Source organism: Macrobrachium nipponense, chromosome 8 (genome assembly GCF_015104395.2).
Source record: "Macrobrachium nipponense isolate FS-2020 chromosome 8, ASM1510439v2, whole genome shotgun sequence".
NCBI lineage: Eukaryota > Metazoa > Arthropoda > Malacostraca > Decapoda > Palaemonidae > Macrobrachium > Macrobrachium nipponense.
In genome coordinates this window covers 72,444,989-72,457,806 of record NC_087203.1, presented here as the reverse complement: position 1 = coordinate 72,457,806, position 12,818 = coordinate 72,444,989, and the positions used below count along the sequence as shown (strand labels likewise).

General features: G+C 39.2%; 1 protein-coding gene across 1 annotated transcript in view; it reads left to right on the top strand.

The window, feature by feature from the left end:
* The window catches only part of LOC135222846 (uncharacterized), a 41,539-nt gene extending 28,975 nt beyond the window's left edge, over positions 1–12,564 (top strand). The window contains 6 exon segments of the mRNA XM_064261178.1: positions 5,466–5,717; positions 6,450–7,177; positions 7,180–7,196; positions 7,323–7,565; positions 7,989–8,198; positions 8,336–12,564. Coding sequence (XP_064117248.1) covers positions 5,466–5,717; positions 6,450–7,177; positions 7,180–7,196; positions 7,323–7,565; positions 7,989–8,198; positions 8,336–8,572 — 1,687 coding nt within the window. The 3' untranslated portion in view covers positions 8,573–12,564.
* Positions 12,565–12,818: the final 254 nt, after the last annotated feature.

Sequence of the window (12,818 nt, the reverse complement as noted above, 5' to 3'; positions counted from 1 at the left end):
TTGCCAGTGCTGCTTGGATCTTAAACTTCAAGAAAAATACATTAATGATACAGGAGCGAATAAGGTATGGTCGTCCGTAATTGTGAAATTTCATACCACTGGTTCAGATCAGACTGAAGATATCCTTTTTAACATAAAGGCTGGAACCGACACCTTTTAAACTATCGAATGACCGAGAAATGATCAGAAACACGAACAAGTCGAACGTGAGAAACAATGAGAGGAAAAAAAAAAAAAAAAAAAATTAACAGGAAGCGCGTTCTGTCAATTTTATGTGTCAGTGTGTATTCTCGCCCCTATGTCGTCGAAAGACAACAGAAAGCTTCCCGTCTCAACCCGTTATGACCTTCCGTAAATAGTCATTTTCCTGCTCGCCAGTTTGAGGAATTACTGGCGTACACCCACGTGAAACTCAACGGGTGTTGTATAAACCAACGGGGAATGTAGCTTTGCACTCAGACACAGCCCCTCACCCAACAGCCAACCTCTCTCTCTCTCTCTCTCTCTCCCCGGTAAATAGCAATTTTCCACGTTACGAGGTTCAGGGTCATGGACGAACACCCACAGGAACTATCATGGAAAATGTAGCTTGGTGCTTCTACGGATCGATCATCTCTCTCTCTCTCTCTCTCTTTCTTGAGTTTACTTTTTCTCTTACTTCATTGTTCATCTCTTATCTCTGATCTGCTCGCTCTCTCTCTCTCTCTCTCTCTCTCTCTCTCTCTCTCTCTCTCTCTTTCTTGAATTTACTTTTCCTCTTAATTAATTATTCATCTTTTATCTCTGATCTGCTCTCTCTCTCTCTCTCTCTCTCTCTCTCTCTCTCTCTCTCTCTCTCTCTCTTGAATTTACTATTTCTCTTACCTCATCTCTCTCTCTCTCTCTCTCTCTCTCTTTCTTGAATTTACTATTTCTCTTACCTCATCTCTCTCTCTCTCTCTCTTCCGAATGGTTTGGAAACAGTTAGTGATCTCTGAACTCAAATTGTCAACCGCGCATGCGCGTGGCTCCCGCAATAGACGATTAAAAAAAAAAAAAAGTTGGGATGGCATTGTTTCGTTTTCCGTGAGGTGTAAGGCGATCTTTTGAATCAGTATGAAGTATGATACAGGTCTGTTCTGTTCCACATGTGTTCCACGATATATAATGACATAACCAATTATAACTGGAGAGACGTTGGGTAGATACTGACATGCCGGCGAATACTTGGTTGTCAAAGTGGCTGACCAAAAGAGATTGATTCGAAAGAATTCTATGTAACTTATTTTCTGTGAAAATCCTAATAACGAAAAGAAAAAAACGTTATGGCCTTCATCTACAGCTAAATAATATTCGTTGATAATAACGACTTGTCACACAAAGATATCAGCTAACAAGCGCCGTGGGAAGAAAATTCTATAGCATACAAAAGAGGTTGTTATCTTAATAAACGTAAGCATGTCCGCTGGTCCGGGAGTCGTGACATTAAAAACAGCTTTTTAAACAGTAGATAAAAGATCACGCTTGTTCGTCAAGACAAACAAAAAGAAGAAGAAGAAACCGGAGAAAGGAAACAACAGCCTTTTGTCTTTCCCACTGTTTGGTCATAAATCCTTGGTTCATAACTGTTCCTAAAAGGTGTTGGGTCAAAGGTCACGAGATTGCGCGCCCCACCGCAAACCCTTGACGACTAGGAAGAGCGGTATGGGGCCGACAGTTCCCCAAAGGTCATCTTTACTCTGTACGTGTGTCTGTCTGTCTCATTATTGTCCATCTAAGGGTTTAAATCCAAATTCCCTCTTGGATATACGATGAACTCTCTCTCTCTCTTCTCTCTCTCTCTCTCTCTCTCTCTCTCTCTTTTACACACGCGTGCACACACACACACACACACACACATATATATATATATATATATATATATATATATAGATATATATATATATATATATATATATATATATCTATATATATATATATATATATATATATATATATATATCTATATATATATATAGGTGTGTGTGCACGCGTGCGTAAAAGAGAGAGAGAGAGAGAGAGAGGTTCATCGTATTTCCAAGAGGGAATTTGGATTTAAACCCTTAGATGGACAATAATGAGACAGACAGACACACGTACAGAGTAAAGATAAATAAATAAATAAATATATATATATATATATATATATATATCATATATATATATATATATATATATATATATATATATATATATATATTAATAACTCTCAAGTTTAACAGAAACGCTTTCAATATTACTTTAAAGAGTCAACCACCATCTTCTTTGCAACTGTTGCATTAATTTCTGTTTGTCCCTATACATATTGAATGATGCACCTTCATCGTTAGTTAGTTTTTCACTCTAATTTTGCAATTCCATATTCGTTCTATTGGTATGACAGCCCATTTTGAATAGCAAAGGCAATTTTTTTCGAATGGAATAGACAAACTCACTTGCACAGCATACCTTCCTTCCTGAAGTCCTCCTCATATCAAAGAATTTTTCTGCTGACTGATGGGCCTCATTTTAACCCATTGCCTATTGCACCAAACTGTGTACGTTTGCTTTGGGTTTCACTGACGCCTGATGTTACAATAAAATCAGGTGGATTTCTCTTTATAAAAATATGAAACTAAACTTTCTTTCAAAATCGCTTAAATCTTAGTTTACTTGGCTCTCTAAATTTTCTCGATTGAATAATTAGGTATCCAGGCTACGTTCGAAAAACGAAAGCGGGAAAGTTGATAAACCACGGAAATTAACCACCAGCAGAAGAGACGCGGAAGTAACTCAATTATGAATACTGGTGCTAAGAGCAATTTTAATTGCGCGATTTGATGTGAGCAACTGAGCGGCTGTTTGAATTTTTTTGTAAATGCAATTCAATTAAGGATATTAGAAATGCAAAAATTTCTTCGCCGACGGCATGCAACTATTAACTTCAAGGGTTTCTCGTATTCGTATATGTTATCAAATCCTTATTTTGCAAAATGCTCCATTTACAGCTTAACAAGCAACTAAATTTCCTTATAGGGATATTTGTTCCCGACGAGATGAGCTTTGCTCGTGTGACTACTTTTCCGACATATAAGAAAGTCAATCATTCACCTTTAAACGTAAATTGCTCAAGTATAATCTGTGAGAACTGTAGCGTTGTCTTTTCTCTCCAGTCAGTTCGTCAACCAGTCGGAAGTGAGTGTAAAAGATAAACTTTAAAAATAAAAATAAAAAAGGTGTTCAATCTGTATATCAAACATACCGGGTCTTTATCTGTTCGACTTGGTTGAGTATTACAGCACATGAGGAGATCAGCCGCTTCATTGGGACTGAACTTATTTCCAGATTAAATTGCTATTCATTCATCTGGTATTAATGCAATGACCAGTAGAACAGTGTAATTACCATACGGTTATTTGTTCAGTAATAATTCTGCAGACTCGGTAACCCATCCTGACACCTGAACAAACTAGATTGGATTTCATTCTCGGAGCAGGAGGAAAAAAAATTCTTGAGTCATCTTATCTCCCAACCCACCAGTGTGTGTTCATGACGGGGCAGAAAGTGAGAGGCCATAGAACCATACAAACGGAACAATCAAACGTCTGTAGTATCATTCTGCTCGTTTGTCTCGTCAAAGGGAATCATGTTTATACAGCACAACCTCCCGAAAGCCAATCTAAACCTCTTTTGCTGCTGGAAAATTGACGTAGGAGGGGAAGCTTCAACAACCGGTCCCACCTCAGCTAACTCGTGTCCCTCCTTTTTTTAATCTCACGTTAAAAGCTAATGACGCTCTGCCATAGAATAACGTCCAAGAGGGCGTTCTGTCTAGTCATTGGAAGCCTTTAAGAAATACCTGTCCTCCTCCTGAGCGATGCCTTCTGAAACAGCTTTCATTTTTTTTTATTATGATCGTCCGTTTTCGCAGACGGTGAGTTCCTTAACTCCCCGACGAACCCATTCCCTTCGGTGAAAAAGTCTTAATGCCCTGTCAGTGACGTAATGGCAGACAATTTCACGGCCTTTTGGGTCGGTAAATAGTATAGCCAACGCGTGTGATAAGGGTTCCTGGTCATTCGAGTTTTTTTTTATTTGTCCCTGCCTTTGTCAAAAAAAAACTCTCATGGAAGTTTAAAGTAATTTGCAAGCGGAAATTCTATATCAGAATAAGGTGAAGGCTCGATAGTCTTTTACCGAGATCATGAAAGTTGAGGATACTCCGAATACTCTTCGAGGCCATGGGAAAAAAATTATAATCATATTATGATTTGGATATTAGGCGGCGATTCTTGGTTCATATCGGTCACCTGTGTGTCGTCACAATCAGCTTGAGGATAACCCTAAAATGCAAAGTGGATTTATCAGGACAGTTCGGGAATAACCCACTTGAGATCTTCCATCAGTCAAGAGGTCCGTTGGAAACTAGTTCAGGCAGAGTTTGATTCTGACTGCTACTATAGATTGCAGTTTGGCAAACGCATTAATTAGATGAACCATTGCCAAATAATGCCAATTACCAAAATATCTTTTTATGTAATTTGTTTCTGGAGGTTAGAAATGAATTTCTCGATATATGCTGTAAGTCCTGTTACAAGGTAACCAGTTGGTTCCTAGCCATGTAAAAATATCTAATCTCCTAGGAAAGCTGCTAATCTGGTCTGGTTAAACTAAGATAGACTTAACTTATGCAAATATACTATTATTCATGAAACAGCATTACATACACATTCATGCACGTAGAACATCCATAAAAGCTAATGTAATGAAAAAACCCATTTTGAATTAAATGAATTACAAAAATTACTTTGCCACTTAGTTTTGATTTCACTCGATATACAAAAGTTGAATTATACCTGCAGGAGGGATGCTGTTCATCATTTCATCATTACATCCTTATGGCTGTTATGCGTAACGGATTGAAGATATCTGTGGTAGCTAATTCCACGTGTTACAATCAGTAACCTCACACTAGGTGTTTTCTTTCCAGCCGTTGTTTTCAAAACCTCGGCACGCTATCAATTCAAGATTTTTCCTCACCCGTTTTTATCATTTTTTTATTTCTATTAATTTTCTCTGTACTGTTTCCTTACGTTTTAGCATTACCTTCTGTTTCAGTTTTCAGAACATTTAGGAACCTTTAGGAACCGTTAAACTTTAATGGTACCGTAAAAATGTTATCTCTTTCCATGATATTATACATAGCTCTCTTTCCGCATTTTCAAGCAATTCAGCAAGTCTTGGATCAGAAATTTACACAGATTTCGACAAAAGAGAAAGAAAGTCAGTATACTAAACTAGATTAACGCCAAATAATATACGGTACAAAAAAGAAATAAACCGTAGGTAAAAATAAAAGGCTAAAGGAGTTACTGCACATTTGAGCGCAGCCTCAAGCAAAGCAACTCGAACTCCAGACTGCGGAGAGACGACTCTCTAACCTTTGCCCTTTGGCTTTCTGTTCACAGATCAGCTAACTTCAACAACGCAACAGGCGACTGCCGAATTTCCGACATGGACCGACACACGGCAGTAGGCACAGGAGCCTTCCGAGCAGCCGACAACAACGACTTTTTGGAGAACAACTGCGTCGACGACCCCGTCAGGCTGTGCGAATTCCAGAAAATGGAAGGCCGCATTCTCAAGACTGTAGACTCCGTTTTCCAGGACGTGAACAGCTTGGAAGACTGCAAGAGGCACTGTCTCACTGCTCCTTACAGGTAATAAAAGAGAAAGAGAGAGAGAGAGAGAGAGAGAGAGATAGAGAGAGAGAGAGCGAGAGAGAGAGAGAGAGAGAGAGAGAGAGAGAGAGAGAGAGAGAGATTGCTTTTTATTTTCAATATTTCAATAGAATCCCTACCGAATTCGTTATACTTTGAGGTTGTTTGCTGTTGGATTGTTTATATATATTATATATTATATATATTATATAAATATAATATATATATTATATATATATATATATCTATATATATAATATATATATATAGATATAATATAATATAGATATAATATATATTTAAAACAACAATTTACGTGGAGACAATACTGCCAAGTAAACTGACAGAAATCATTTTGGTCTCTCTTCGTTACATCCGGTGACAGATCAGATATATGACCGTTTCTTTCCTTCTCCTTCTAGTTTTTGTGTACTCTTTACGTATATCGCCCTTTTTTTTCTAACTATTTAAACGTTTGTCATTTTCTCACCTTTTCTTCTATATTACTTCCAGCCTTAGCTAGGTAACATTTCGTTGCTGTCTGGTCAGCTTCTAAGTATGAATGGAATGGAATGGAATAGAGAGTTTAGGCCAAAGGAACAAGCACAATTGCGAGTCGGTAGGTTTGAAAGGTGTAACAGGAGGAAAAGAGGCAGTTGCACTATGAAATAATCGTTAGGAGACGGTTGATAGACAGACACCATCACTCATCTATGTTTTGCCCCTCATCAGATGCCACTCCTTCGACTACGGTGACACCGGAGACAATGTCTGCCGTCTGTCCCACCACGCCGCCGCCACTCTCACCCACGTCGAGGAGCCTTACCTCGACATCCCCGGCTCAGCCACCTACGAACTGTCCTCCTGCTACAACGTCACCATCGAGTGTCGGTCCGGAGACATGGTTGCCAAGATCAAGACGTCCAAGATATTCAACGGCAAGATCTACGCCAAGGGCTCACCTAACACCTGCGTCAACGACATCGAGGAGGCCCTCGAGTTCGAGCTGCGCATGTCCTACAACGACATCGACTGTGACGTCGAGAGGGATTCAGCCTCCAGGTACAGCAACGACGTCATCATCCAGCATCACGACATGATCGTCACCTCCGCTGACCTGGGCTTGAGCGTCCACTGCCAGTACGACTTGACCAACAAGAGCGTCAGCAACCGAGTCGACCTCACCGTCGAGGGCGACATCAAGCCCGCCCTTGAAGAAGGAAGCACCGTGGACTCTCCCAACGTCATCATGAGGGTGACTAACCGCAATGGAGACGATATTGCTGACGCCTCCGTGGGAGACATGCTGCAGCTTCGCTTCGAGATCGTCGACAGGAACTCCCCCTACGAGATCTTCGTCCGCGACCTGATTGCCATGGACGGGGGCAACACCAACAACATCACTCTCCTGGACGGGCGCGGATGTCCCACCGAGATGTCCATCATGAGGCCTCTCCTGAAGGTGACAGCACTGGCAAGGTACTTCATGATTCTAGGTTTGGCGTATTTGTACTCGTTTGCTAACTTTCTATTTAACTATAATATAAGATAACCGGTGTATCTCCTGTTTGAAATAAAAGATGGCGTCCGTATTCATTTCGTCAGGTCTTGGGTGCCACCTTCGATGCTTTCAAGTTCCCAACGAGCGACATCGTTCAGTTCAGAGCCTTGGTGACCCCTTGCTTGCCCACCTGCGAGCCAGTCATCTGTGACGTCATGGACTTCGGCGGACAAATGCGACAGACAGAAAGCTATGGCCGCAAGAAGAGAGAAGCTCTTCCATACATCATCGAACATGCTTTCCCCAACTACGTTGTGAGCTTTGTTCCAGGGGAACCCCATCAGGAGGTGAATGTTCTATTCAAATTATTTGTTTTACAGTTATATATTTCATATTTGGTTAATATACAGAAGTATCCTACGGTTTAATATTTCAGGGTTTCTTTTGAGATAAATGATTGTAAATCGAAATGCAATTTTTACCTCTTTAGGTATGTGACTAGTTCTAAATGCCAAGAAAACGCTGGGTGATATTTTTTATATATATGCTTATCATGATGTATATCTATATAGACAATCTCCTGTTGATATAAACATATATATAGGTACTTTACTAAAACATTATTCTAGCTAGTTGCTTTAGATTAATTTTACAGGAAGCTATAAACTCAAGTTGACATAAGAAAAAACTATCAGCCAAAAATAATCACAATGACGAGAACCATCTACTGAAATCCAGAAAGCGAACCTAAGTCTATCATTTCATTGCAGGTGACGATGCTGAATACCCTTACCGCCGATATTGCTTCTCACGAGATGCATTACAGAAGGAAGAGAGAAGCTGACGTCGAGATCCCTGAAGAACTCTTGGTCGTACAATCCATCAAGATCTCTGATAAGTTCGGCTTCCGCGGAGGACGTGCAAAGATCCCTACTCGAGAGAACGCCATCAACAAGTTCGATTCAGTCAATGAAAACAATGTAAGTTCATTTTAATTAATAAAGAAGACAATCTATAGATGTAAATAAGTCTTGTATACTATACGTGCGTACATACTTTAACTTTATTTCATTTCCTTGCTCTTTATTTATTTTTGCATATCTACTCGATCTCACAGGCCAAGGGCGACAACGAAATGGTCATGCAAGAAGAAGTTTCTGGTACTTGCATCAACATGATGGGTCTAGTCCTAGCCTGCTCGGTCTTCCTAATTGCTCAGCTGGTCATCATTGTGGCATGGACTGCCGTATGGCACCGTCGCCGCAGGAGCAAGCTCGAGGAGCCCCTTAGTCCAGCCACGACCACCGAATCCCTCAGGAAACTCTACGATTCAGGATACCCAAGAAGAATCTAACGCTTTCCCGCCTTGGCCACCAGCGTCCTACCAAGTGATTTTCGGCCGGGTTTCTTCGGCTCTTTCCGAAGGCGAATGGTGAACGAAAAGGACTTGGTAGATGTCCGGGTGATACAAAACCAATCTCAGCAAGTTTCCGAAAGGCGTCATCGCCCAGCGCACGTCCGACAGGATTCGCTTTATCCAATGGAGATCGTGTGAAGGGAGAAACAACTTATCACTAAAGCTTGAGTCGTCATTTCACAGGGTACAAGAAAAGAATTTGAGTTGTCTTAAATCGCTTAAATCTGTGATGACTAAAAAGGGGAAGCTTTAAAAATTTCAACAAAAAGATAGAAGCTTGACTACATACAATTCAGAGTACTCATGCCCAAAATGTGTAAGTAGTCTTTTGTGAAAATGATACTTTTAGTTATTTAATGATTTTCGATAAAAGGGAAATTTTCTGATAACTGTTTGGGGAGCAGTTTCAGAGACCGAAGGAATATGCCGATAGATTGTAGATTAAAACCACCAGAAATTCATTTCAGGTGGTCAGGCGAATCTGGAGAGCAAGATTGATCAACTTTTTATTAATCTGGCTAGCAAGATTGATTAACTTATCATTGACATTCGTTCAGAATGGAATGAGGGATTTTTGGTAGTTATTACGACGACGAGCTACCTCCTCTCTGACACGTGTGGATCTTCTGAATATTCGATTTGGTTAGGAACTGCTATTTTCGGGCATTAGAACAGAATGATCTCTAAAAATAGATAAGCATTACAACAAAAGAAGACTAACTGTTTTGATAAAAAGCAAAGTACCAAGGGCATTATTTCTCTGAGTACTTCACAAGAACTCTCTTCTATGATGGTAGACATAGAAGTTTCTTTTGTTTTCGTGTTATGTTTTTTTTTTATAACCAAACCACAATAACTGTATGACGTGACGTATTGTGATACTCGACATGTCATGTTAATATTATTGGACCTAAGTTTAACAATTAACGACGTCTACGTTTTCATGTATGTCTAAGCCCGACTGATTTCTTGTGTGTGTTTTTTTTCTTTATTTTTTTGACTTGCAGACTGAAAGGCGATTGGTGATGGTAATCTGGGTTTTTTATTTCTTGGTGATGGAGAAAAGAGCTGGCCTTTTTTTTATACAAACGAATCCTTCTAGGAAAAGAGAAAACATTTTCAGTTGAAGCGCTGGCATGGTTCCTCTTTCCTATCTGGAGAAAAGCAATCGAGCGTCTTCTTCTGAAATGATCCTTTGGAATACATGCTAAATTAACGGCAGCTTCTTAGACTTGAAAAGAAGTACCATCTCTCTGAAATACTCCATGAGTAGAGAGCAGTTTAGCGAAAGCTTTGTCTCCGAAATAGCTCTGGGATGGCACGCCTGTTTAACAACAGCTTTTGATTTTAACAAGAGTAAACGACTAAGTTTAAGAAAATCTTGTCTAAAAAAGCCGAATAAGCCACCGCTCTTTTCTCCATCCAAAATGGTGCTGGTGATATTTGGGGCTGGGGATGGCAAGTCTACGTCTACAAGAAGTCTTGTGTCTACAGCAAGACGCACAAGACCTTACACAACAGTTGTACTAAAAAGTCTAAAATAACAAGAGATTACTGATTGGGACCTCGTAGGTAGGTAGTTTAGGCAGCAATGCTATATGCACAGCATGTTATACGCTTATCCAGTAATAGACCTATAGCAAAACTTTATGATATTTAGTCTTTTATCAGAAGCAATCGTAAAGTATAAATCTTCCTTGATCATTCGGCATCCATATGATAAATTTGTCTTTGTTAATCCTAAACCTTCATTTTGAAAGAATGAATCATAAATTTAAGACTAAATACCTAAAGTTTTTGTAGGTTCCTACTGATTGCAATTAGCGAGACATTTTCTCCCATTGAAGCTTTAATTAGATGATGGCTAGCTAGGGTCCATTAGGTATAACACTTTCACTGTTGTACACCTGCGCTCTCAGTGACTGTCAGATTTTCAGTCCATTAAACAGTTTTACACACTTGAACTGACCAGGATACTGACAAATAGATGCAATGCTTCTTAACACACTGGCCTACATGCTGAACTTCCGCTTCAAATGCTTATTATGCAGCAATTTGTATGACGCATTTTGCTGCAGTGCTTTATGCTTAGTAGTTCTTTTCGCAAGTAGTGGAATGCTTATTAGGAATTAATGCTTGACCTATTAATATGCACAATAACCACACAAAATGCTTTGGTAACAGCAGCGTTTTAAAACCAAACTTCATAATGCTTACACCTTCACTTCCTGCTTAATGCTTTACTAACATCTTGATAACTTTGATTTCATCATTCAGGTATGTTACCAATGAACGCAATGCTTGGTATCATGTAAAATTATGCTTACTAACCTACACAATGCTTGCTAACAAATAACGCTTTGCTTGTATCTGCAACATAAAACTGCTTGCTTGCTTGCTCACTTAATGTTTTACCCAACCATCATTGCTGTGCTAACTAACACCTACGAGCTTCTTTACTAACACGACACTAGCACTTAAAGGGCTATTAACCACCACCAAATTGGCGATGCTTTCACTACTAACACACAGTAGGACCACTAACACACCATATACACAGAAGCCATTCTGTCGGGCCTCGCCTTCTGCAGTGGATATCACTGCAAGTTTTTTGTTTTTTAGGCGAATGCTCAGTCAATACATTCCCTTCATCAATTGCCTCATTTTAATCCCATTGTTAATATCCTAATGTAAATAACCGCTTCCCGTATGTGCAATTTAGTTATGCATGCTTTTCTAGCGCCGTTCTAAGTAACTGATGCCTTGGTGACTAAAACTAACTATTGAGACCTACTAAATTTCCGTTTCTGACATTTCGGTCCAGTTTTGGTACACCTGGTACTAGCTCTACCGAGAGCCAGGTTCACAAGGCATCAACTCATTTGATGTTGCAAAATTTCTTGGCAGAAACCAAGGTCTTAGGTACCGAACCCTCAGAGGAAAACTCGAAAAGGTACTTGTGATATTGGGGACAAAGCCAACTTATTTTGAAAAGCTGAGCATCGTGACCTGCAGGTTCACGATGACAACATAAATGTAATAAACAAAGCTTTTGTTTTTTGGCTTATTATTTGATGAATGTAGATACCCGTATATATACATTACTCGTAGGTACAAACATTTTTGTTTCTTTTGTATAGTGGGCTTTTAGAAGCTTTTCTCTGGATTGTGTCTGTGGTCCCATGACGTAACTGAACTAGATATTCCGACACTTCCTGTAAGATACATACAATTTAATCCTGCACTCATATTCTTCTTCCCGCAACATAACAGGCAAATAACTGTTGCAACATGCACATGGATGATCGTTATTGAATACACATTCTGGTGCGTGTATATGCAGGATCTCAGCATATACACTTTAGGCTTTTGTACACGTATACGTTATTTATTTGATCTATTTATTGTCCTATTTATTAATTATTTATTTTCTTGTTCAAATGATATGTGAATTGTTTTATCTACATATATACGAATATTTATAGTTTATGTATGTATGTATATATAACTTCATATCGCTTGTTGTGATTTTATGTCTTGTTGAATTTGAATTTTCAATACATTGTTGCCAAGTGTTTTTTTTTCTGACACTGGATTCGTTCAGTGTACTTCGCTGGTTCACGTTACTAGCAAGTTTTGCTGGCTGTTTTGCGTCTACGGCAGAGGGAAACTGAACGCATCCTCGTTTCTCAGTGACATGTGAAATTGGTGCAAATGGGACTACTGAACGGAAATGACGTCATTTGTGTACGTGCATGATGAATGATGAGCGTGATTGTAACTTTTTTTTTTCTCTCAGCGACTTGATAGACAAGGGCGTGCTAGAGGCATTTTTTATATAACTAGTTAGATAATTGAATTCCTAGTTTAAGGCTTGTTTAAGGTAATTGTACCAAAGTAACTCATTAAATGACAATTACACGATTTTACCAGTTGTTTTTATTTCCTTGCCCTTGAAATTTACCTAATAAAATAAACCATGGGATTTTTCAATGTTCTTGGCTCAGCGAACATTGAAGTTTAAAAAAAAAAAAAAAACTAACTTTATTGCAGTCAAAATGCTATGTATGTCTGTTTTACAGATGAAAGCACTCTAACCCTTGTAGGGAGGTATTGCTGTCAGTGCACCTCATGTGGTGTACTATAGACGTTACTTGAGGTTCTTTGCCGCGTGCAACCCCTT